At 45.6% G+C, this 23927-nt stretch overlaps 1 protein-coding gene across 1 annotated transcript; it reads left to right on the forward strand.

Moving 5' to 3' along the window:
* The first annotated feature begins 1441 nt into the window (after window positions 1-1441).
* LOC130477397 (cytochrome P450 2J4-like) lies at window positions 1442-23646 on the forward strand. Its single transcript, XM_056849334.1, has 9 exons — window positions 1442-1637; window positions 7221-7383; window positions 8861-9010; window positions 11489-11649; window positions 12512-12688; window positions 15189-15330; window positions 17995-18182; window positions 21960-22101; window positions 23468-23646. Exons 1-9 carry the CDS (start codon window positions 1464-1466, stop codon window positions 23644-23646), a joined length of 1476 nt encoding a protein of 491 aa, XP_056705312.1. The 5' UTR covers window positions 1442-1463.
* The last annotated feature ends 281 nt before the right edge of the window (window positions 23647-23927 follow it).

The following is a 23927-nucleotide window of genomic DNA, read 5'->3' on the forward strand; positions in this document are numbered from 1 at the left end:
TCAAGGCTACTAGTAAAATGGATACTAGTCACAATGCATACCTATTCTCTCCATGATCAGAGGAACATGCCTGTGATATTAGGTGCTGTGGAACACAGGGAGGATAATGCTGCTGCAGTCGTCTTGTTTGTGGGCTTCCTAGAGGCTCCTGGTTGGCCACTGTGTGGACAGACTGCTGGACTTGATGGACCTTGGTCTGATCCAGCATGGCCTTTCTTATGATTTTATGTACATCGAAGTGGAGAGTAAAGCAATGACACTACAAAAAAAACCTGCACTTTTTTCTAAAACATTGAAAGGAAGGTTTTTGGTTGCATTTGACCTCTGAATTTGTGCACTGTACTTTTCTTTGTAAATAAATCCTTTCTCATGAATTAGTTTGAGAATTGCTTGTGAGTAACCTGTCCCTGAACCCAAGGACGATGTTTGGCTGGCTTGCCGGACACTATTGTGAAGGGAGTTGCTAGGTCCCGGGGTTTGGAAGTCTAGCCACCACCTTGCTGGGCGGGTTGCCCAGATTTTTCAAGGCACCTCCTCAGAGTTCTGGTATTTGGGTAAGACCCCATGGTAAAAACTGTTTCTACCGTAGAGTTTTAACCTAAATACCAGAGCATCTCCCACAACGTTGCCAATGTGATGACATCACTTCCAGAAGTGACTGTTGCATCGGTGCCAGCCTCCCTCCACAGTTGGTAAGTCCCCCCCCCCCCACTCACAGCCAGTTGCCGAGGGGGACCTGGCAACCCATCTAAGAAAAGGATAAAACTTTTGGGAACTTACTTATTGAAAAAGTCAAAGATACGCACAATAAAAGGTGTATAAGATTATGCTCGGTGTGGAGAGAGTAGATAGAGATCAGTTCTTCTCCCTCTCATTATACTAGAATATATAGTTGGCAAATGAAGTTGCTTTGGACTAGATTCACATAAGTAGATTTTAAAATTCACTGTTGTAAGATGTTCAGATGCAAAATATCCCTGGAAGTGAGTTACTGAGGGGCAAAAGTTAATTGGAGAACAGTTGGTTCAAGGTAGTGTTTGTAGAGTTCCCAGAAGCAGCGTAGAAAACAGATTGCCAACAGGACGCTTTTTAATACTCTTAATTACTTGTATAATTTTACTTGAAGTTTGCAGGCATTCATCATATGGTATAATCCGAAAGGAGTTGTAGAACACCTGTGTAAAACTATGAGCTTCATCCATCAAAGGACAATTGAGATATTTGCCAGCTGGAAATCACTTTTGATTTACAACTTTAATAGAATTAGGTCAACATGCCTGAAGTTAGGTAATGCCTTAAGAAATAGGTGTAGGATTGGAAAGGCAAAATAAACAAGGGAGGGCAGAAGGAAATATACGCAATAGAACACACCTATAAGATGCAAGCGTGATATATAAGGTGGTTTAGCTCATTCCTGAGCAACACAAGAGTTACCTTTGCGTTGCCCAGAAAGTTGCTGTGAAATGCCAGCGATAAGTACCGTATTTATTCTCCTCCTCCTGCTCTACGTGATTGTACAGTCCGTGAAACTGCAATGGAAGAAAAGGCAATTTCCACCCGGGCCGGTTCCTCTCCCAATCATTGGAAGTTTATGGCAGCCGAAATTCGTTCGATTACATCGTGATACCCTGATGGAGGTATTTCTTTTCCAACACTTGAATCAGTTGGCTGAGTTTTAGGCTGAAAAGGGTGACAAGGAAGAGAACGTCAGGGGTGGTTTGCGGGCGAGCAAAGTTCAGCGGCTCTAATAGAGTGTGGCTGTTCGTGCTCTCCGACTGCAGCTGTTGCGCAGCTACAGTGTGCGTATTGTGGTTGCCGCTTTGGAAGTTGACTTGTTGTGTGACCGATGACAAGAGAATCCTTGCTTGAATACTCCAGTTTTGTTTTACAAACAGTGGGCTTCTCCGCATTCTCATTTTCCTCGCTTGTCAGTTCCTGTTTCTTGCGGGGGGGGGGTTCTTGTTCTGCACATGTTTTGCTCCCTTTAGTGCACTGGTTCCCAACCAGGGGTCCGTGGACCCCCAGGGGTCCGTGAGAACTAAATTAAGGTCCACGAAACAAAGTTATAAACCCATAATAAATTAATATTTTCAATTAAAAGTTCTCTATTATAAAAATATATATTCAAATATTATTCTAAGTTTAATGTTTAACTAACAGTTATGATTAAAGTTTATTTTCAAATTCTCGGAATTTTTATTTTGAACCTTGGGGTCCCTGCACCGAACAAAAAAGTCCTAGTGGTCCCTGGTCAAAAAAAGGTTGGGAACCCCTGCTTTAGTGGATATCAGGCAGGTTTATGTCTGGCATATCTCCCTGCAGATTTACACAGCAGGTTTTTATGCCGGACATAAACCTGTGTGATATCGAATTGAACACTAAAGGGGCGGAGGGACACACAATCAGAACAGTATCTCCCCCTCTGAACAGAACTTACAAGCTAGGAAAACAAGAATCCAGAAAAGCCCAGAGACTCCCACGTTAGCCATGAATGGGCAGAATCATCTTACCAATGATTTCAGCAAATGTCTGAGAGACCTCAGATCCTAAGTGAATAGTTTTTTCCCCCTCTAGGTGGAGTTGCCAGATCCCTCCTGGTCACTGGGGGGAGGTTGGGGGGGTAGGGTTGTCAGTTTCAGCTTGAGAAACTCCTGGAGATTGGAGATGGAGCCTGGGGAGGACAGGGAACTCAGTGGGGTACAATGCCATAGTGCCTACTCTCCAAAGCATCCATTTGCTATGGGGGAACAGACCTCTGGAGATGAGTAGTAATTCCGGGGAAACCCCAGGTCCCACTTGGAGTCTGCCATCCTTACCTCTAAGAGAAATGATATGATCCTCCATCAGCACAGATCTCTTTTGCATTTATGAGTTTTTTTGTGTGTTTGCTTATTCTTTATTATGGGGAAAGCCTTCTGGTCCTTTCTTCTGCAAAGCTGGTGGGATGCTTGTCACTATGTATGTTCCCCAACCAAGTACCAACCCCACTTAGCTTCCAAGATCTGGATCAGACCAGCGGTCCATCTAGTCCAGCATCCTGTCTCACACAGTGGCCAACCAGTTCCCCTGGAGGTCCAACAACAGGGCACAGAGACCGAGGCCTTCACCTAATGTTGCCTCCTGGCACTGGGATTCAGAGGTTGACTGCCTCTGATCATTGAGGTAACATTTGGTCACCATGGCTAGTAGCCACTGACACACCTCTCCTCCATGAATCTGTCTAATCCCCTAGTCAAAGTCGTCTCTGCCTATGGCCATCACTACATCCTCTGCCAGCACATTCCGCATTTTCATCACTCATGTAAAGAAGAACTTACTTTTGTCCATCCTGAATCTACTGCCAGACCATTCCACACCCCTCCCTAACACTAGAGAGAGGCAAGGCATTTGCCTCTGAGCTCCCCAGCAAAGTTTTGCCCCTATATATATATTTATTACGTATGCAGCCCTCGATGACAGAATAGTACAGGCAAACAGGCTCTATGGTCGAAGTCTTCTCAAACCTATGAGTTAGTGCAATAAACACATGAACACATGAAGATGCCTTATACTGAGCCAGACCCTTGGTCCATCAAAGTCAGTATTGTCTACTCAGACCAGCAGCGGCTCTCCAGGGTCTCAGGCTGAGGTCTTTCACATCACCTACTTGCCTAGTCTCTTTAACTGGAGATGACGGGGATTGAACCAGGGACCTTCTGCATGCCAAGCAGATGCTCCACCACTCAGCCACGGCCTCTCCCCATGATTGGGTGTTGACCACATTGGGTGTAAACATGGATTCTTGTCTGGGCCCATGTCTGATCCTCTGCCCCCCACTACCCTTTACTTATTTATTTCTATCCTTGGAAACCAGGAAGTTAATGACAACATGGGGAAAGGACAAATAAAGGATTACTTAGGGGAAACAACAGAGTAACTTCATAAAGTCTTTATGTCTATTTTCATTGTGGAAAAGAGGGACACATACCCCATGGTGGAGCTGCTGTTTTGGGGAAGGGGGTCTGAAGAATTGGGTTAAATTGAGGTAACAAGAGGTGATGTTCTAGGACTGCTAATAAGGCTGTACATATTGATAACCCCAAACCAAAAATAAACCTGAAATTAGCCATCTCGATGATATTTGCATTTTGTTTTGGCCAAATACCCAAACCTGGGAATATACCCAAAGCTGAATAGGCAATTCCCAAAAAACTGAATAAATATTCAGCTTTTTTCAGGTTTTGGCTATTCGCCTTTGCTCAGATGCATGGCTCTGTGCTTTCTCCCATTTTTCTATCTTTGACTGGTTTTGTTAGGCCTTTTGAGGTAGGGGTCATGTAATCGGAGCCAGCTTGGTCAGACCAAACTGGTCTGAAAGAGTCATTTAAAAAGTTTTTTTGGGGGAAACCCAGAAATACAGCCGAAATACTCATTTACCAGTATTGGTGTTTGGCTTCTTTCAGGTTTACCCAAAAAAATTACGCCCAATAAACCTGAACAGGAAATCTGCTGAATTAATATTATTATTATTTTTGCACAACCCTAACTGCGAGGAAAATGGAAACTAGTCAGTCTCTAGGTCCAGAAGGTGTATACCTGAAGGTTCTTAGGTAACCCAAGTACGAAATGGTTGATCTACCACCCAGCATATACAACTTATCACTAAAATAAGCCTCCATGTCAGAAGCCTGGAAAGTGGCAAATGTCACACCAGTGTTTAAAAGGGGTCCAGTCACACCCGTTTTTAAAAAGTAGGGACGCCAGCCTCCAGGTGGGACCTGGGGATCCCCTGGAATTACAATTCATCTCTTGATTACAGAGATCAGTTCCCCTGAAGAAAATGGATGCTTTGAAGGGTGGACTCTATAGTGGACTCTATAGACCCCCTCCCCAAGGAGGTCTCTGTCCTCCCCAGGCTCAATCCCTAAATCTCCACGAGTTTCCTAACCTGGAGCTGGCAACCCTACCTCCCCTAATCCCCACTAGGGGCCAGGGAGGACCTGGCAGCCCAAGTCCACAGGGTATTCAGGGAATTACAGGCCATTTAGCCTAACGTCTATTCCTGGTAAATTAGTACAAACTGCTATTAAAGATAGAATTATCAAGAAAATCTGCTTAGAGAAAATCAGAACGTCTTCTGCAAAGGAAAGTCCTTCCTCATCAACTTTCTGGAGTTCTTTGAACAGGCTAATAAGCATGTGGATGAGGGAGAACTGGCGGACGTCAAAAGGCGTTTGACAAAGTACCTCACCAAAGACTCCTGAGTAAGCTTAGGTATCATGGGATAAGAAGACAGGTACTCTTAGTTAAACAACAGAAAGCATGCAGGAATAAATGGACAGTCCTCTCAATGGAGGGAAGTAAGCAGTGGGGGCCCAGAAGGATCAGTGTTGGGACAAGTGCTATTTAATTTGTTCATAAGCGATTTGAAATTGGGGAGGGGGGAGCATATTGTAGATCAAAAAATCTGTACAATGAAACCACCATGGGCTAAGAAGGATGTTTTTACAAACCCAAGCAAAGCCTACGGTTGCAAGAAAACCCCAAAAGGTACTTATAATTTTTTCCAAAAAGTCAAACCATAACAGAGCAACAGATTTGCTGGAAGACAAAGATCTTGTGAGAACACCATGCCTTTTGGGGTTGCCTAAGCAATCTCTCGCAATATCAAGCTTTACTCATCACATCGCAGGGATCTGGCTGTAAAGTTTAGGGTTCTCTGCCAAGCGTTGGGTACCAAGTGGCTTGCACAACTTAGCAAGTATTTCCAGAAAACACAATGGAAGTTGTAGGCTTCACCATTGTGAAAGGATGCTTTGGTAATCCACAATGCTGTGACAGCAACGGTTGAAAAAAAGGGGAGCGGAGTCAGTGCAGCAGAAGCAGAGACAGCCTGGGGAGGGAGGATGGTGACTCCACAAACTGGGGTACACCCTGACCTGGATGGCCAAGGCTAGCCTGATCTTGTCAGATCTCTGAAGCTAAGCAGGGTTGGCCCTGGTTAGTATTTGGATGGGGCACCACCAAGGAAGTCCAGGGTTGCTAGGCAGAGGCAGGCAATGGCAAACCACCTCTGTTCGTCTCGCCTGACCTGGATGGCCAAGGCTAGCCTGATCTCATCAGATTATGGAAGCTAAGCAGAGTCGGCCCGGGCTAGTATTTGGATGGAATACAGGCATCTAGCCTGCTAATTCTAGCGGATGGCGATTCGCCTGTGTTTTGGAACATATGTTCTGAAGAATCATGACTTACCGTCGTGGGATTGCCAGTATCAAAAAAGCTTACGCGAAATAGGACTATTTACCGGAAACCTATTTACTTCTTCGTGGCATTCTTGTATTACGATCCTTTGGACTCAGAAATTTTCCCCATCCAACTGGGTTATATGCATTTTTTTTGTATCTGTAATTTGTACAGTCAGTCTATGTCAGTGCTTATGTGCTCTTAAATATTGAATTGCATTGTTTAAGCATTGGTATTCCGTGCTTTTTTTTGCCATAAGTGCCTGTAATTTGTTACACAACCTCCAGGTGGTGGCTGGAGATCTCCTGCTATTACAACTGAACTCCAGGCGACAGGGATCGGTTCACCTGGAGAAAACAGCCTCTTTGGAAGGTGGACTCTATGGCATTATACCCCATTGAAGCCCCTTCTCCCCTCAAATCCCACCCTCCTCAGGCTCTGCCCCCAAAATATCCAGGTATTTCCCAATCCAGAGCTGGCAACCCTACTGACAAAGCATAGACAAAAAGAACAGAAATCTGAGGGACTCCCCTGGTTAAATCCCATACTGCTGACTCGGCATCTCCAATGGAAATTCTCTGACTCTCTGTCTTGTCTGTCTGGACAAAAAGAAGAAGAAGAAGAAGAAGAACACAACCATGGAAGAGCCATTTCTGATTCCTATCAGAGTTCTTAGGTGCCTAATAATAACATACAGCACTGGCCCAGGGGTTTTTGCTGCCTTAGGCTAACAGCAAGCCAGGCAATCCCCCCATAAGCTGGATGCCAGGATCAGAGGAGCATGCCTATTATATTAGGTGCTGTGGAACACAGTAAATATAATGCTACTGCCATCGTCTTGCTTGAGAGCCCATTGTGTGTTGTTTGTGTGTTGTGTTCAGTATGGTGAAGTTGTATAGGTCTAGAGGAAATCAAACGTTGTGTGAATCTAGAGGAAATTAGACCAGGATCATTGGATGGTGCTTATTGGTATTTTCCTACTGGTATTTTTCCTACAGGTAACAAAAACCTTTGGGGACATCTACACTTTATGGCTTGGTCGGTACCCTTTGATTGTATTGAATGGATACCAAGGGTTAAAAGATGGCCTCACGATCCACCCTGAAGATTTTTCTGGCCGGCCATTAACCCCTTTCTTCCGAACTATGGGGAAAAAAAGGGGTAAGATTGTCCTGTTTTCATAGGAACCAGAAGGCAAAGTTAGAGCTTTTCCCATTATAGTTATATGTAGTTAAGACGGACAACATTTTTAACACACTATTATTATAAAGCATGATAATGTTATTATTTGTTCTACCATTAGGTAAACATAACTTCTAAGGGGTGAACGTTGTACAAATCTGGGGATGGTGGGGGTGAGATTTTTGGAGTGCAAAGAGTATAGGTAAAATTATACTTTTCTTAAAAATCCCACTTTTCTACCTTGCGGAGCATTGCCATAAGATTCTGTCAGAACTTCTCTACCGAACAGAATTGAAGACTTGTTTTTCTGTCTGCAGCTTTATCACACTAGATTCGAAAGACCACCTGGACTGGTGAGAAGATCTTTGGGCAACCCAACTCAGGAGAACTGTTGTAGGAGAGTCCAAAGCACCTGTAAGGTCATTTATGCATGGGAGTTTTACCTGAGGTTCGTCGCTCGCTGGACCCACACTTTCCTGTTGGGAATCTCTGCACTAGCAGTCTCCATGCTCAAATCAAGTCCCTGCCCCTTGAAATACTGCTTTGTAATTGGCTTACCTGTAGTGCTTACTGTGAAAGAAAATCTCCCCCTCAAAACTCAACTGCCACATAAAAAAGCATTTTAAGAACAAAAAAAAAAACCTCAGAGCAATCTGAAAGTGGGGGGTGGGGGGAGAAATCCAAGCCTCTGTTTTAAAAAGCCTTTCTTGTGCTCAGAAAGAGCTCTGAGGAAGCAGGAAGCATTTCAGTCCCCGCCTCTGGACATGCTGCTTTGTAATTGGCTGTGAGCGAAATCAAGCTTGGGTGTCCCGCACTTTGCCTTCTGCATGGGGATTTCACCCGGGCTTTGCTCAGGGAAGATGGAAGAGTCGGGTTAACAGAGGAATGGGAAGACCCGGACATTGTGAGGGCTGGGCACGAGGTCATCTCTAATGGACAGAAAACTCATGCATAACTCCAAGGAACAACTGATTCAGACCAGGGGCGAACGTGAAAGTACCCATGCATAAATGACCTAAGATCCACATACATTTCAAAGTGATCTTCTATGATGTGTGTCTGGGTCCTATTATGGTCTTGGTGCCCCGTCCCCTGGGCATTGGGTGCACTTGCAGGACTTGTATTGATTGTCCTAAGTAACATACTTTAAAAAAAACTGGGCATTAAAACTACCCTGCCCTGGATGGCCCAGGCTAACCCGATCTCTTCAGATCTTGGAAGCTAAGCAGGGTCAGCCCTGGTTAGTACTTGTATGGGAGACCACCAAGAAAGTCCGGGGGTTGAGGCAGGCAATGGCAAACCACCTCTGTTTACCTCTTGTCTTTAAAACCCTGTGGGGTTGTCATCATTCAGCTGTGACCACCACCAAAGGATTCTGGGCGCATCTTGTTTTCCCAGAGAAGTGTCAGGAAGAGCAGAGATGCATTTCCTTGAAGAGATACCTTTTACCTTACAGGTATTATGCTGGCGACTGGCAATACATGGAAGACTCAGAGGCGATTTTCCATCATGATCCTTAAGACCCTGGGCCTGGGGAAGAGAAGCCTGGAATACCAGGTCCAAGAGGAAGCCTCCCACCTGGTGGAATCGTTTAGGGACCTGAAAGGTAAGGCATAGCTGGCAAAAAGTACGCTTTTATTTATCGTCTAATTTTTCTTCTGTCATCCCTGTTATCATATTACTCTGTGAAAGAATTCACCTTCAAAATGCCCACCATGTGATCCTGGTTCTCCGACGCAACTGCAAAGTCCCAAGATTCAAATAATATTATTGCATGTTACTGTAAAATAGGCTGTGAATGTGAGTGGATTTAGCACAAGCCCATAAGGATATAAGAAAGGCCCTGCTGGATCAGGCCACAGTCCATCAAGCCCAGCAGCCTGCCCACACAGGGGCCAACCAGGTGCCTTTAGGAAGCCCACAAACAAGACGACTGCAGCAGCATTGTCCTGCCTGTGTTCCACAGCACTTAACATAATAGGCATGCTCCTCGGATCCTGGAGAGAATAGGTATGCATCATGACTAGTATCCATTTTGACTAGTAGCCATGACTAGTAGCCCTCTCCTCCCTGAACCTGTCCACTCCCCTCTTAAAGCCTTTCAAGTTGGCAGCCTTGATTCAGGTGGTGGCTTTAAGCCCTGCAGAAATCTTGGAACTGTAGTTCAGTGATGGAGGACAAGTTATCTCCAATGCCCAATTTACATTTTCAACTGGATGATTCCATTTTTGCTTCCTCTTCCAGAAGAACCAAAACACCAGCTTGACCCAGCACTGTTTTACCTGTGCAGACCTGCCCTAGCCCGATCTCATCAGATCACGGAAGCTAAGCAGGGTCAGTCATGGTTAGGACTTGGATGGGAGACCCCCAAGGAAGTCCAGGGTTGCCATGCAGAGGCAGGCAATGGCAAACCACCTCTGCTCACCTTTTGCCTTGAAAACCCCATGGTCCTGGGGTTGCCATGAGTTGCTTGCGTCTTGATGGCACATTGTACACAGGATGCTTACAAAAGACCCAGAGTTCATGGCTTGAACCCAAAACTGAACACAATACTCCAAGTGTGGTCTAACCAGAGCAGAGTAAAGCCATACCACCACTTCGCATGATCTGAACACTGTACTTCTGTTGATACAGCCCAAAATCACATTTGCCTTTTTTAGCTACTGCATCGCATTTCTGCCTCATGTTCAGTGTATGGTCTACTAAGACCCCAAGATCCTTTTCACACACACTGCAGCCAAGACAAGTCTCCCCCATCCTATAATTATGCATTTGATTTTTCCTACCTAAATGCAGAACTTTACATTTATCTCCGTTGAAATTCATTTTATTAGTTTTAGCCCAGTTTTCAAGCCTGTTAAGATTAACCTGTATCCTGGCTCTGTCTTCTACCATATTTGCCACCCCTCCCAATTTCATATCATCTGCAAATTTAATAAGCATCCCCTCTGTTCCTCGATCCAAATCATTTGTAAAGATGTTGAACAACACAGGGCCCAGCACAGATCCCTGAGGCACTCTACTTGTCACTCCTCTCCAAGAGGATGAGGAACCATTAACAATCACTCTTTGGGTGCGATCTGCCAACCAGTTACAGATCCACCTAATAGTAAGAGAAAGATGATGTTATCCTTACTCCCCTCTGGCCTCTTGCTTTCAGCTGGTTTGGGGTGTGTGCTTGTGGGTTTGCAAATATATGATTAGTGTTAAAGGAGTGAAAGCCTAATCCTCTGCTGCTATCTGCCGTAGCCACCTTGGAAAACTGGCTGAGGGTATGTGGTATATAAACTCATTAAATACATAAAATATCCCCAGCCAGTGAGTCTGACTGCAGGGCGGGCAGACTACCTGTCATTCTGCCACAGTCCTATCCACCTGCCAGCTAGTACCAGCAAAGACTTTTCCTCTGTTCTGTGGGTGGTGTGAAAACTGCTCTATGCTTTGCATTTCTAAATGGTAGCGTGGGAAAGAAGAGGAGGCTGAACGATAGCAGCTGACCTAGCGAATTCGTGGCTGCCATGAGATTCGAACCAGAAAATGCCTGGACCACAGCTCATATTCTTGGCCAGTATGTCATATCTGAGGCTACTGTATTTTGGTCACATAATGAGAAGACAGGTCAGCCCTGGTTAGTATTTGGATGGGAGACCACCAAGGAAGTCCAGGGTTGCTGTGCAGAGGAAGGAACTGGCAAACCACCTCTGTTAGTCTCTTGCCATGAAAACCCCAAAAGGGGTCACCATAAGTCAGCTGCGACTTGACGGCACTTTACACACACACATGAGAAGACAAGAATCACTGGAAAAGACAGTAATGCTAGGAAAAGTTGAGGGCAGCAGGAAAAGAGGAAGACCCAGCGAGAGATGGATTGACTCTATAAAGGAAGCCAGGGCCCTCAGTTTGCAAGACCTGAGTAAGGTGGTTAAGGATAGGACGTTTTGGAGGACATTGATTCATAGGGTTGCCATGAGTCGGAAGTAACTTGACAGCACTTCACACACACACTCTCACACACACACACACACACACACATGTCATATCTACAAAACAGGCTAACAATCCACACAATTCCCTCCCATTCCAGAAAAGCCCACAAGTCCTTCTATGAATCTCATGTTCGCCGTTTCAAATGTGATCTGTGCCGTCGTCTTTGGCCACCGTTTCTCCAACGACAACCAAAGGTTTCGTCAGCTGCTGGAAACTGTTGAGCATATGTTCAAACTTGGAGGTACTTTCTGGCAATATGTAAGCAAACCAATTTTTTTTTTGCTTCTTTTTCTCTTTTCCCTGAAAGAGGCAGAATAAGGTGTTAATGTTACTAGACGATTTGCAAAGATTTGAGATAGATGTGTAGATAGGTCAGTAGAAATTCAGTGAAAAGAAAGTGTCTTTAGAAAATTGATAAGAGCAGCCGCCCTGTGGAAAACTTCAGTGGGGGAAGCCTTTTGATACAATATTGATCTCCAGGGCTAGCAATGCACCTTATGGAATTAAAATTCAAAGAGTGGTGGTATGGAGCAGTAAAGGAAAAGCGGTAGACTCTGATCTGGAGAACCGGGTTCGATTCCCCACTCCTTCACATGAGCGATGGAGGCTAATCTTGGGAACTAGGTTTGTTTCCCCACTCCTACACACGAAGCCAGCTGGGTGACCTTGGGCCAGTCACAGCTCTCTTCAAGCTCTCTCAGCCCCACCTACCTCACAGGGTGTCTGTTGTGGGGAGGGGAAGGGAAAGTGATTGTAAACCAGTTTGATTCTTCCTTAAGTGGTAGAGAAAGTTGGCATATAAAAACCAACTCTTCTTCTTCTTCAAATGATATTGATTAAAATTATTTTATTTTTATTTTGTGTGTACTTAATTTATAGCGTTGAAGTCCCTCCCCTCCCCAAACCCCGCCCTCCTCGGGCTCCACCCCAAAAACATCCCTCCGGTGGCGAAGAGGGACCTGGCAACCCTAATATAACCTCAGCACCCGAACCATGGCTTCTTTAGATGACTTGAACATGCAGGGAGGCTCCTACCAGAGAAGACAATCCCATAGCCCACTCTCTCACTAGAGACCTTCCATATCTGCAGTTTTCACCTCTTTTATCTGCTCCTTTCTAGCTCTATGATATGGTACCCTGGCTTATGGACTACATCCCAGGTCCTCACAATGATATGTTTTCTGCCTGTGACACCATACGTGCGTTCATAAGGTCGGAGATCCATCGGCACCAGGAAAGAGGCGCTCCACAGGAGCCAGAAGACTTTGTTGATTATTACATTGCTCAAATAGAGAAGGTAAGGGGCTGCTGTGTCCGATGCCGTAGCTGTTTTGAAAACACATGTGGCTGGATCCCTCAGATGACTTCCCCTGGTGTCAGTTCCTCCCTCCTGCCGCACACCTCTAATTCCCCATTCACTAGTGTTGCCAACCTCCAGGTGGGGTCTGGAGATCTCCTGGAATTGCAACCGATCCCCAGACGACAGAGACCAGTTCCCCTGGAGGAAATGGCTGCTTTGGCGGGTAGACTCTATGGCATTATATCCTGCTGAAGCCTCTCCCCTCCTCCTGTTTGGGGGAAATGATACAGCTTTATCTTACATGGTTGTTACAACAATTATTGAGAGAATGTATAAGAATGTAAGAAGAGCCCTGCTGGATCAGACCAGTGGTCCATCTAGTCCTGCGTCCTCTCTCAACGCAGCGGCCAACCAGTTCCTTTTTGCTTGACTAATGGGTTTCTCTTTTGAGATGAGGTATGTGTGGCTGCGGAGTAAACTCTGCTGTATTGTTTGGTTCAAGGGTTGGCGACCTGCAAGTGGCACCTGGAGATGTTCCACTAATACAATTGATCTCCAGAAACCAAGATCAGTTCCCCCGGAGAAAACAGATACTGTGGAGTATGGATTCTATGGTATTAGATCCTGCTGAGGTTCTTCCCCTCCCCAAACCCCACCCTCCCCAGGCTCCCACCCGCCAAAAAAAAAAAAAACTCCAGGTAGTTCCCAACCCAGAGCTGGCAACCCTATTTGGTTCTACTCAATCCTTTTGCCTAGTATTCATGCTCATGGCTTGCAAAAGGCAGGGGTACATTGGCCATCAAGGCCCCCAGGGAAAATCCTGGTGAGTTGATGGCCTAGTTCAGTGATGGCGAACCTTTTAGAGACCGAGTGCCCAAACTGCAACCCAAAACCCACTTATTTATCGCAAAGTGCCAACACGGCAATTTAACCTGAATACTGAGGTTTCCTCCCAGCTCGGCAAAGGGGGGGCGCGGGGAGTCCAGGGAAGGGGGGGCTTTGAACGGCTCCGTGCTCCCTTCAAAGCCCCTGCTGCCCCCGTGTGTGCCCACAGAGAGGGCTCGACGTGCCAGACTTGGCACGCGTGCCATAGGTTCGCCAACACGGGCCTAGTTCGACCACCCCCCGGGGGGGCAACCTGACCCCAAGAGAGTGATGGCACTCACCCCACATGGTGGGGAGGCGAACGGTTGCTGTGGTTAGGGTTGCCAGCCTCCAGATGCTAGCTGGAGATCTCCCGCTATTACAACTGACCTCCAGCCGACAGAGATCAGTTCCCCTGGAGAAAATGGCCACTTTGGCAACTGGACTCTGTGGCAATGAAGTCCCTCCCCTCCCCAAACCCCGCCTTCCTCAGGCTCCGCCCCCAAAAACCTCCCACCGGTGGCAAAGAAGAACCTGGCAACCCTAGCTGTGGTGAGCTGGGGACCCTGGCCCTTTGCAGGGCAGGCGGGCCGCTGTGGCAGGGAGTGAACCGACTGCAGGGGTTCAGCAGGCGAGAAACTGCTGCAGGGAGTGAGCTTGCTGCCCAAGGAGGCAGTTGCTACGGCAACGGAGCCGGCGTTTCCGGCATCCTGCCCTCCGTTGAGGGCCCTTTCCCGGGCCCTTTTTGCCTCCCAGCCTGCCCGTGGCAAGATGTCATCCGTTTTGATGATTCATTTACTGAAGACCTCGAGATTTTTAGGCACTACCTGCTCTGGCTGTAAACCTACAGTCTTGCTTACAGTCTTGGACCAACGCAAAGAGGAAGGGTACTGCAGAGGGAACTTCATGGGATTCGTTGGTTCTTGTAGGTCACTGGTTCCCAACCAGGGGTCCATGGACCCCCAGGGGTCCGCGAGAACTAAATTAAGGTCCGCAAAACAAAGTTATAAACCCATAATAAATTAATATTTTCAATTAAAAGTTCTCTATTATAAAATATATATATTCAAATATAATTCTAAGTTTAATGTTTAACTAACAGTTATGATTAAAGTTTATTTTCAAATTCCCGGAATTTTTATTTATTTTATTTATTTTATTCCTTGGGGTCCCTGCACCGAACAAAAAAGTCCTAGTGGTCCCTGGTCAAAAGAAGGTTGGGAACCACTGTTGTAGGTTATCCGGGCTGGGTGACCGTGGTCTTGGTATTTTCTTTCCTGACGTTTCGCCAGCAGCTGTGGCCGGCATCTTCAGAGGAGTAACACTGAAGGACAGTGACACTGTCCTTCAGTGTTACTCCTCTGAAGATGCCTGCCACAGCTGCTGGCGAAACGTCAGGAAAGAAAATACCAAGACCACGGTTACACAGCCCGGATAACCTACAAGAACCAATGAACTCTGACCGTGAAAGCCTTCGACAATATTCATGGGTCTCTTTTTTCAAAAATGAGAGAACACATCAGAATGCTCTCTTTGCCTGTGTGCATGTTCAGCTACAAGCCCTAAAGGGTTTATCAGCATAAATATCACCACAGAACTCTAACACTCCATTTTCCTCTGTCTTGCCCTCCAGACCAAAGATCAGCCAAACCCAGACTATGATGAAGACAACATGATCCAGAGCATATTTGACCTGTTCTTGGGTGGGACAGAGACATCCAGTGTCACGCTCTCCTGGGCGTTGCTGTATATGGTGGCTTATCCTGACGTCCAAGGTGAGTGAAGAATGAGAGCCATTCCTAGAGTGGCCGGCTGCAGGTTGGGAAATCCCTGGAGATTTGGGGGTGGAGATTCGGGGAGGGTAATGGGAGGAGCCTCAGCAGGCTATAATGCCATAGAGTCCACTCACCAAAGCAGCCATTTTCTCCAGGGGAACTAATCTCTGTCATCTAGAGACCAGGGGTAATTCTGGGAGATCTCCAGTTACGTACAGTCCATCGGTGATTCCTGAAGAAGATAATGCAAAACAGGAGATTACCGGATCCCTGTTGTGGAATTATGCTTATGGACATGGAATAATGCTGATGGATTCATACCAATTGATGTGACTCCTTTAAGCACGGTCACACACTTTACGATTTGGACTTCAGTGGCTTGAATTTTGGATCTGTTGATCTTGGATTTTGTTGGCTCGTGTTACATGTATGTGGTTGCAGGATTTTTATTTTAGATTATTACAATTATTGACCATTATAAGTGCTTTTGTACATCACTTGCCTGGTTTATGGTTTGGCCATAGCTGCTGTGATTTTTGCTGCCCACCTGGAGGCTGGCAACTCTATCCATTGCCAGTCTTCCACCATTTTGGAACAACTGGTCTGTTCAGCTCTATTCTGACTACCTGTGGTTCTCTAAGGTCTCAGGGAGAACAGTCATACCCAATAGTTGGTACTGGAGACGCTAGGGATGAAACCTGCATGCGAAAAGAGTATTCCAACACAAGAAACAGAGGTTCTGTCCTGAGTACCTGGGATTTATTCACCTAGCTCTGGTCTAGCCCACCCCCTCATCCAGTGTCCTTCCTTCAGATCAAAGAAAAGAAGGCCTTGTGTACAAGAATACGGAGGTGGCCCTATCCAGGTTGACCCTGTCTTGGTGCAGAATAGCATAACCAAGCTTTACCTGGGTTTGGTCTCAGTAACTGCCCAAGCAATACATACCATAAAGCAAAACAAGCCTTTCTTGAAATTTTTTTTACAGAAAAGATATTAAAAACAAGACCTATAGTTCATCGGCAGTAAAATGCATGAAAATAACGAAACTGATTACCGGTAACTGTCTTACTTACTGCAGTCCTAAAATAACGTAGTTGGTTCTTCTTCTTCTTTTAATTCCCCCCCCCTCAAAAGTACAGAAAGGAAAGGGAATAACAGGTAAAAGGGAAACATAACATGATAACATTTTGTGTGTACCTTGTGGCCCTATCATTTAACTTATTTTTGTGATCAAATATTTTCTTTATCATTTATAGGTCATTATATCACTATAATTCTTCTGACTATAAAAATTGCTTTTCATCCATTACTATTCTATTACACTTAATTCTACACCATAGTTCAATATATGATTCTTGTATAAACAGTTCTTATTAATTACCGAATTAAAGTCACCAAATATAAACAATCTCAACCATGCTTATTATAAAAGGGTTGCCATTTCAATTGATGTTCTTCATGTTGCCTTCCTCGTAACTGATCAGTAAGCTTTGCCATAGTAGCGAATTCCATCATCTTTGTAATCCATTCTGTCAAACTGGGTATCTCTTTGTTTGGTTCTTAAAGCAAAGAGTTCCGGAGCATGATACAACTATCTTCTTGGCAGCCGAGAAGGGTAGAGAAGAAAGGTTAGAACGGGATAAGGATTCTTCTGCCACACTTGTAGAAAAATGTTGACCATATCCTCCTGACCTCCGCAACCAGTTACAGGGCAGTATCCATGCAATTTTCCAGGGTGTGAGAGCATTCGCCCTCCCATACCAGATCCACAGCTGAACTATGTATGCTCATTAACAGGCCTGAGAAGATGGGCTTGATGAGAAACCACCGATGTGTGTGTGTGGGGTATGTGTGTGGCTAACACCTGCAGAGAATCACAGAACAGAAGAAGAAGAAGAAGAAGAAGAAGAAGAAGAAGAAGAAGAAGAAGAAGAAGAAGAAGAAGAATTGATTTTTATATGCTGACTTTTTCCACCATTTAAGGAAGAATCAAACTGGCTTACAATCACCTTCCCTTCCCCGCCCCCACAACAGACACCCTGGGAGGCAGGTGGGGCTGGGAGAGCTCGAAGAGAGCTGTGACTAGCCCAAGATCACCCGGCTGGCTTCATGTGTAGGAGTGGGGGAAAGCAACCCGATTTGCCAGATCAGGCCCCGCCGCTCATGGGGAGGCGTGGGGAATCAAACTCGGTTCTCCAGGTCAGACTCCACTGCTCCAAACCACCGCTCTTAACCACTACGCCATGCTGGCTCCCAACATAGCTGGAACCAACAAGAAAATTCCTCTAAGATGGCTTCTCTCTTGACAGCCCCATCCTGCCCTCAGCTCCTTGACAAGGGCAACATCTGTGCTTGTCTGTAGGCATGAGAGAGAAGGTTTGTTGAGATGTGTGAAAATCTGTCCTGTCACTATGTAGGGTGTCTGTGTTTCCCTTATTGATGAGGGAATAACAGGTGCCTCTTCTGGTTAGGGATGCCAGCCTCCAGGTGGGACCTGGGGAATTACAGCTCATCTCCAGACTACAGAGATCAGCTCCCCTTGAGAAAATGGCTGCTTTGGAGGGTGGACTTGATGACATATTCCTCTGGTTTCTCTCTTGGTATTGCAGTTCATCCATGTAACTCTACGTATGGATAATCTGTTTGTTTGTTTGTTTTCCTCAGCAAAAGTCCAGAAGGAGATAGATGCCGTTTTGTCTCCCTGCCAAACCATCTGCTATGAGGACCGCAAGAACTTGCCTTACACGAACGCCGTGATTCACGAAGTCCAGCGTTTCAGCAACGTTATCTCAACGGGGATGCCCAGGTTATGCATAAAAGACACAATGATCCGACAGTTTCCTGTTAAAAAGGTCAATAGATATCTCATTCCTGTCAATGTTTTTTTTTTAAGTGCAGGTTTTGTTTGTTTGTTTGTTTGTTTGTTTGTTTGTTTGTGGTACTGTCATTGCTTTACTCTCCAATGTAGGATCCTAAAGAACTGGTGTTGGAAAGTGCTGTCAAGTCACAACTGATTGACAGTGATCCTGTAGGATTTTAAAGGCAAGGACCTAACAGAGGTGGTTGGCCATTGCCTGCCTCTGCATCTCAGCCCTGGACTTCCTTGGAGGTCTCCCATCCAAATACTAACCAGGGCTGATCCTGTTAGCTTGCAAGATCTTAGAATCATTGAATCATAGAGTTGGAAGGGATCACCAGGGTCATCTAGTCCAACCTGCAGAGGGAAGGCAGCATGGTATAACTCAATGTCGTCAGATCTCAGAAGCTAAGCAGGGTCGGCCCTGGTCAGTACTTGGATGGGAGACCACCAAGGAAGCCCGGGGTCCTTATGCAGAGGCAGGCAATGGCAAACCACCTCTGTCAGGCTCTTGCCTTGAAAACCCCATAAGGGGTCGCCATTAAGTCAGTTGCAACTTGACAGCACATCACACGCACACAATTGTACCTGGGAAAGCATTTCACTTTGAATCCAAGGCAAGTTACTGCTGTATGGTTTCCCTAATAAAACTAGCTTTTCTTCTGATAAGAAGTCTGATTCAAGATCACAGTTAGGAGCAATGTTGTGCAAGAGCAGAAACACAGATGCTGAACTGCATCACTGGGCAAATATATCAAAAGCCACATTTTGTGTGCATAAGGATTTCTCTTATCTTGGCAGAGTGAGTATTCAGCATCAGTGAGACAAGGAAACAGAGCAGTTTATCTAGGAAATGCCATTACTGGATAGAACGAGAGAGGGGTAGGTAAGCATCCTAATTATATGATGAAGCAGGGAGAGAGAGTTTAGAGAAGAAGCAGGAAACAGCATGAGAATAGCATTCTGGGGACGCACGAGGAAATGTCATTTAGCAGAAGGCAGACACCTATGTCCCTATGTAAGGAGCTTTCCGTATGTCACCCCCCTGCAGGAGTTTCTTGTCTTCTTGTCCACCAGACATTGCTTATTCCAACATTATGTAGGATTAATACAAGATTTGTGGAGAGAAGACGGCATGGTATAGCCCGATCTTATAACGTCTTGGAAGCTAAGCAGGGTCGGGACCTGGAAGGGAGACAGCTAGGGCTGCCAGGTCCCTCTTTGCCACCGGCGGGAGGTTTTTTGGGCGGAGCCTGAGGAGGGTGGGGCTTGGGGAGGGGAGGGACTTCAACGCCATAGAGTCCAATTGCCAAAGCAGCCATTTTCTCCAGGTGAAGATCTCTATCGGCTGGAGATCAGTTGTAATAGCAGGTCTCCAGCTAGTACCTGGAGGTTGGCAACCCTAGAGACAGCTAAGAAAGACTCTGCAGAGGAAGGCAGTGGCAAGCCACCTCTGCTTCTCACTTGCCTTGAAATCCCCTTACTAGGGTCAGCTGTGACTCGACAGCACTTTTACACACACACAATACAAAATTTACCAATGCAATGGACGGATATTTCACTTAGAGCATGCACAGTTTTTACAATTCATATTACAGCATTCTGGTAATATTTGTGTTTCAAGGCAGACCTTCTTCCTGAGGCGTTTAGAGTTGTTATTTTGAACACTTGTAAACCTCTTCATATTTAATGACATCCAATTGCTTGTGGCATATCCCATATACAGTCAAGAACATCTGAAAACAAGCGAGGTTCTCAAACTAATCAGCCCCAATTTAAACTTAATGCAGAGATTTAGAAGTCTTCATGGCACCATCTCAATTACCAGACTCCCATGATATTATTTGGGGGGAAACGGAATACTATATGTGTAAAACCTTTTCGTTGCATTTGTATGTCTTGGATTATTCTTACATAAAATATGATTCTGCACACACATTTGATTTAGATTTGAGCATCTGTGCATCTGGTCAAATTTTTAAATAACATACAAGTGTCGAAGGCTTTCACAGTCAGAGTTCATTGGTTCTTGTAGGTTATCCGGGCTGTGTGACCGTGGTCTTGGTATTTTCTTTCCTGACGTTTCGCCAGCAGCCGTGGCAGGCATCTTCAGAGTAGTAACACTGAAGGACAGTGTCTCTCCTTCAGTGTTACTCCTCTGAAGATGCCTGCCACGGCTGCTGGCGAAACGTCAGGAAAGAAAATACCAAGACCACAATCACACAGCCCGGATAACCTACAAGAACCAATGAACTCTGACCATGAAAGCCTTCGACAATAACATACAAGTGAATTCCAAATCTGGTAAAAAAAATAAAAATTGCAAACTGTGTGAGTATTAAATCCTATCGTTAACAACCTTGGTCAGATCTCGCAAACGAAGGGCTGTGGCTTCCTTGAGTGAGTCAATCCATCTCATGTTGGGTCTTCCTCTTTTCCTGCTGCCTTCAACTTTTCCTAGCATTATTCTCTTTTCCAGCGACTCCTGTTTTCTTATAATGTGACCAAAGTACCATAGCCTCAGTTTAGTCATTGTAGCTTCTAGGGAGAGTTCAGACTTGATTTGAACCCATATTATTTGTCTTTTTGACTGTCCTTGTATCCGTAAAACTCTCCAACACCACATTTCGAAGGAATCTCCTTTCTTCCTGTAAGCTTTCTTCATTGTCCAACTTTCATACTCATACACAGTAATGTGGAATACTTAAGTAGAAGCCATACGTTTTTAAATATATATATATTTATTGAAAATTTAAGCAATTACAAACACATACATACAGTCTAGACCTTCTTCCAGGGAAATCAGTAAATAATTATAAGTGAATCAGTAAATAATTAGAAATTCTCATTTAAGTCATACAGTGGATTTAACTTAATGATGAACTACTCTAAGTTACATATATCATATAAGCATCTTGCTCTTTAACAGCCCATTCCTGAGCTGACGGCGTGCGGAGTCGGCGGGTAAGAGGCGCAGCGGCGCCTCTTCCTAAGCCAAATCACGCACACAGTTAAACAAAAAAAAAGCCATTTCGCGGCTTTTTTTTGTTTAACTGGGGCCTTTGCCCCATAGGGAACAGCGAGGCTGCGCCTGCTAAAAAGCAGGCGCAGCACCGCCGTTCCCGGCGCCGGCGTACCGGGCCGAACCAGGATAGGGAGCCGCCTAACCAGCAGCTCCTTCTCCCGGCCCTCCCCTGGAACGCCCCCCTGCACCGGTGCGGCCACTGTATGCCGTGGCCTGCACCACGGAGCGGCACTTAGGTACCGGCGGAGCCGCCCTCCCTGCCAGCGTAAGTGCGTGTAATCTCGTGATTACACGCACTTACGCTGGAGGTGGGGTCAGGCCGCCTCCTAAGAGGAACCCCCCCCAGGGATGGGCTGTAACTGTGCCAATCTTCTAGTTAACCAGATCTCTAAATTCTGAAATTATAAACAGTATCTAGTATTACTACACTTGGTTATACTTGTCATCCCTACTTTGCCTGCACTGCAAAGTATTTCTCCACATTTTACTGCCTACTTAGTAGAAGCCATACTGATGCTTCCTCAGTATGGATTGTTTAAAAACTGTATCCTTAAAAACGCTTCCAACCAAGTCACCTGGGACAAAGTCAGTATGATTTCCAGTTTCGTCCTTGCCCTGAAATCTTGTTCTTTGTGCAGACGTTCCTTTGTGAATTGAAAACTGGGGCAGTACTGCTTTCTCTTCAACTTTTCTGAATTTAAATGTAGAGAAAGAAATGAATTCTTGTCTTTTTTTCCCCCCTCACAGGGCTCTGTAATATTTTCAAACATGGCTTCTTCCTTGTACGATCCTAAGGAATGGGAGACACCTCGACAGTTCAACCCAAACCACTTCCTTGACAAAGATGGGAACTTCATATCCCGAGAAGCCTTCATTCCATTTTCTCTAGGTGACCGCACAGATTATTATAAACTAATTTAAGAAAGTTGGGCATTCATGTTCCTTCTGTGTCCGTCCATGATGATTTGCTGGGGATGCCAGCCTCCAGGTGGGACCTGTTGATCCTCCGGAATTACAGCTCATCTCCAGACTGCAGAGATCAATTCGGCTGGAGAAAATGGATGCTTTGGAGGGTGGACTCTGTGGCATTTCACCCCACTGAGTTCCCTGTCCTCCCCAGGCTCCATCCCTAAATCTCCAGGAGTTTCTCAACCTGGATCTGGCAACCCTACCCCCCCATCCCCCACAAGTGGCCATTGGAGGACCTGGCAATCCTACCATTTTCACATGGGGATTCCCCTTCCTCACCAAGCAGCGTACGCTATGTGCCCGCTTTATTGGAAAGCTTTCCGCAAATTTCCATGCTCTTTCCAAGCACAGCTTATGGGGCTCATGGGGCTTTCCCATTTAAGCCAGAGCGTCTTTTGCTGCAACTTCAAGGGGCAAACGACGCACCAGCTGCAGCCTCTGTGGGAAAATTTGCCTGTAACCAATCCAGGGGTGATGCGAAGTGATGGTATCGCTTTACTCCGCTCTGGTTAGACCTCGCCTAGAGTACTGTGTTCTGGTTTTGGACACCACAGTTTCAGAAAGATGTAGACAAGATGGAACGTGACCAGAGGAGGGCAACAAAGATGGTGAGGGGTCTGGAGACCAAATCCTATGAGGAAAGGTTGAAGGAGCTGGGTATGTTTAGGCTGAAAAGGAGAAGACTGAGAGGGGATATGATAACCATCTTCAAATACTTGAAGGGCTGTCATAGAGAGGAGGGTGCTGAGTTGTTTTCTGTTGCCCCAGAAGGTTGGACCACAACCAATGGGTTGAAATTAAATCAAAAGATTTTCTGTCTAGACGTTAGGAAGGATTTCCTAACAGTTAGAGCGGGTCCTCAGTGGAACAGGCTTCCTCAAGAGGTGGTGAATTCTCCTTCCCTGGAGGTTTTCAAGCAGAGGCTAGATGGCCATCTGTCAGTAATGCTGATTTTATTAACCTTAAGTATACTTTGGGTGTTGTAAATTGATTATTTGGTGTTGTATTATGCATTATTGTTATGGTTAAGCTCAAGACCTTTGGTCAAAGGAGCTAGTAAATAAATGGAAATGGTAATGCTGATTCTATGACCTTAGGCAGATCATGAGAGGGAGGGCATCTTGGCCATCTTCTGGGCATGGAGTAGGGGTCATTGGGGGTGTGGGGGAGAAGTAGTTGTGAGTTTCCTGCATTGTGCAGGGGGTTGGACTAGATGACCCTGGTGGTTCCTTCCAACTCTATGATTCTATTATTCTAACCTCTTTCCCCTGGCTCTTTCCCTGCAGGGCATCGAGTATGTTTGGGAGAACATCTGGCAAGGACAGAACTCTTTCTTTTCTTCTCCAACCTCATGAGGGCATTCAACTTCTCTCTGCCAGATGGAGTAAAAGAAGTCAACATTGAACCGATTTGGGGGGCAACCTTGAAGCCACAACCCTTTGAGATCTGTGCTGTTCCTCGATAGGCCATTTTTGGTGTCTGTAGTAGCATGTGCTTGGGAAACAGCATGGTACCCACCAACCACAAGATATGGATTTCCGGAGCTGTATGTTGTGGCTTCTTCAGAAACCCCTACATCTTAAAGACAAATAAGACCATTTTTTGTTTGGTGGTGGAAAGTGCCATCAACTCTCAGCCAATTTACGGTGACTCCCCATAGGGTTTGCAAGACAAGAGATTAAAAGATATGGTTTGCTATTGCCTGCTTCTGCACAGTGAGCCTGCGTTCTTGGGGGGTGTCCCATC

Source organism: Euleptes europaea, chromosome 5 (assembly GCF_029931775.1).
Source record: "Euleptes europaea isolate rEulEur1 chromosome 5, rEulEur1.hap1, whole genome shotgun sequence".
NCBI lineage: Eukaryota > Metazoa > Chordata > Lepidosauria > Squamata > Sphaerodactylidae > Euleptes > Euleptes europaea.

Coding starts and splice junctions, on each gene's coding strand:
- LOC130477397 (XM_056849334.1), top strand. CDS start 1,464: ATGCCAGCGATAAGTACCGTATTTATTCTCCTCCTCCTGCTCTACGTG. Junction 12,689..15,188: donor ACATTGCTCAAATAGAGAAG/GTAAGGGGCTGC, acceptor CTTGCCCTCCAG/ACCAAAGATCAGCCAAACCC. Junction 22,102..23,467: donor CTTCATTCCATTTTCTCTAG/GTGACCGCACAG, acceptor CTTTCCCTGCAG/GGCATCGAGTATGTTTGGGA.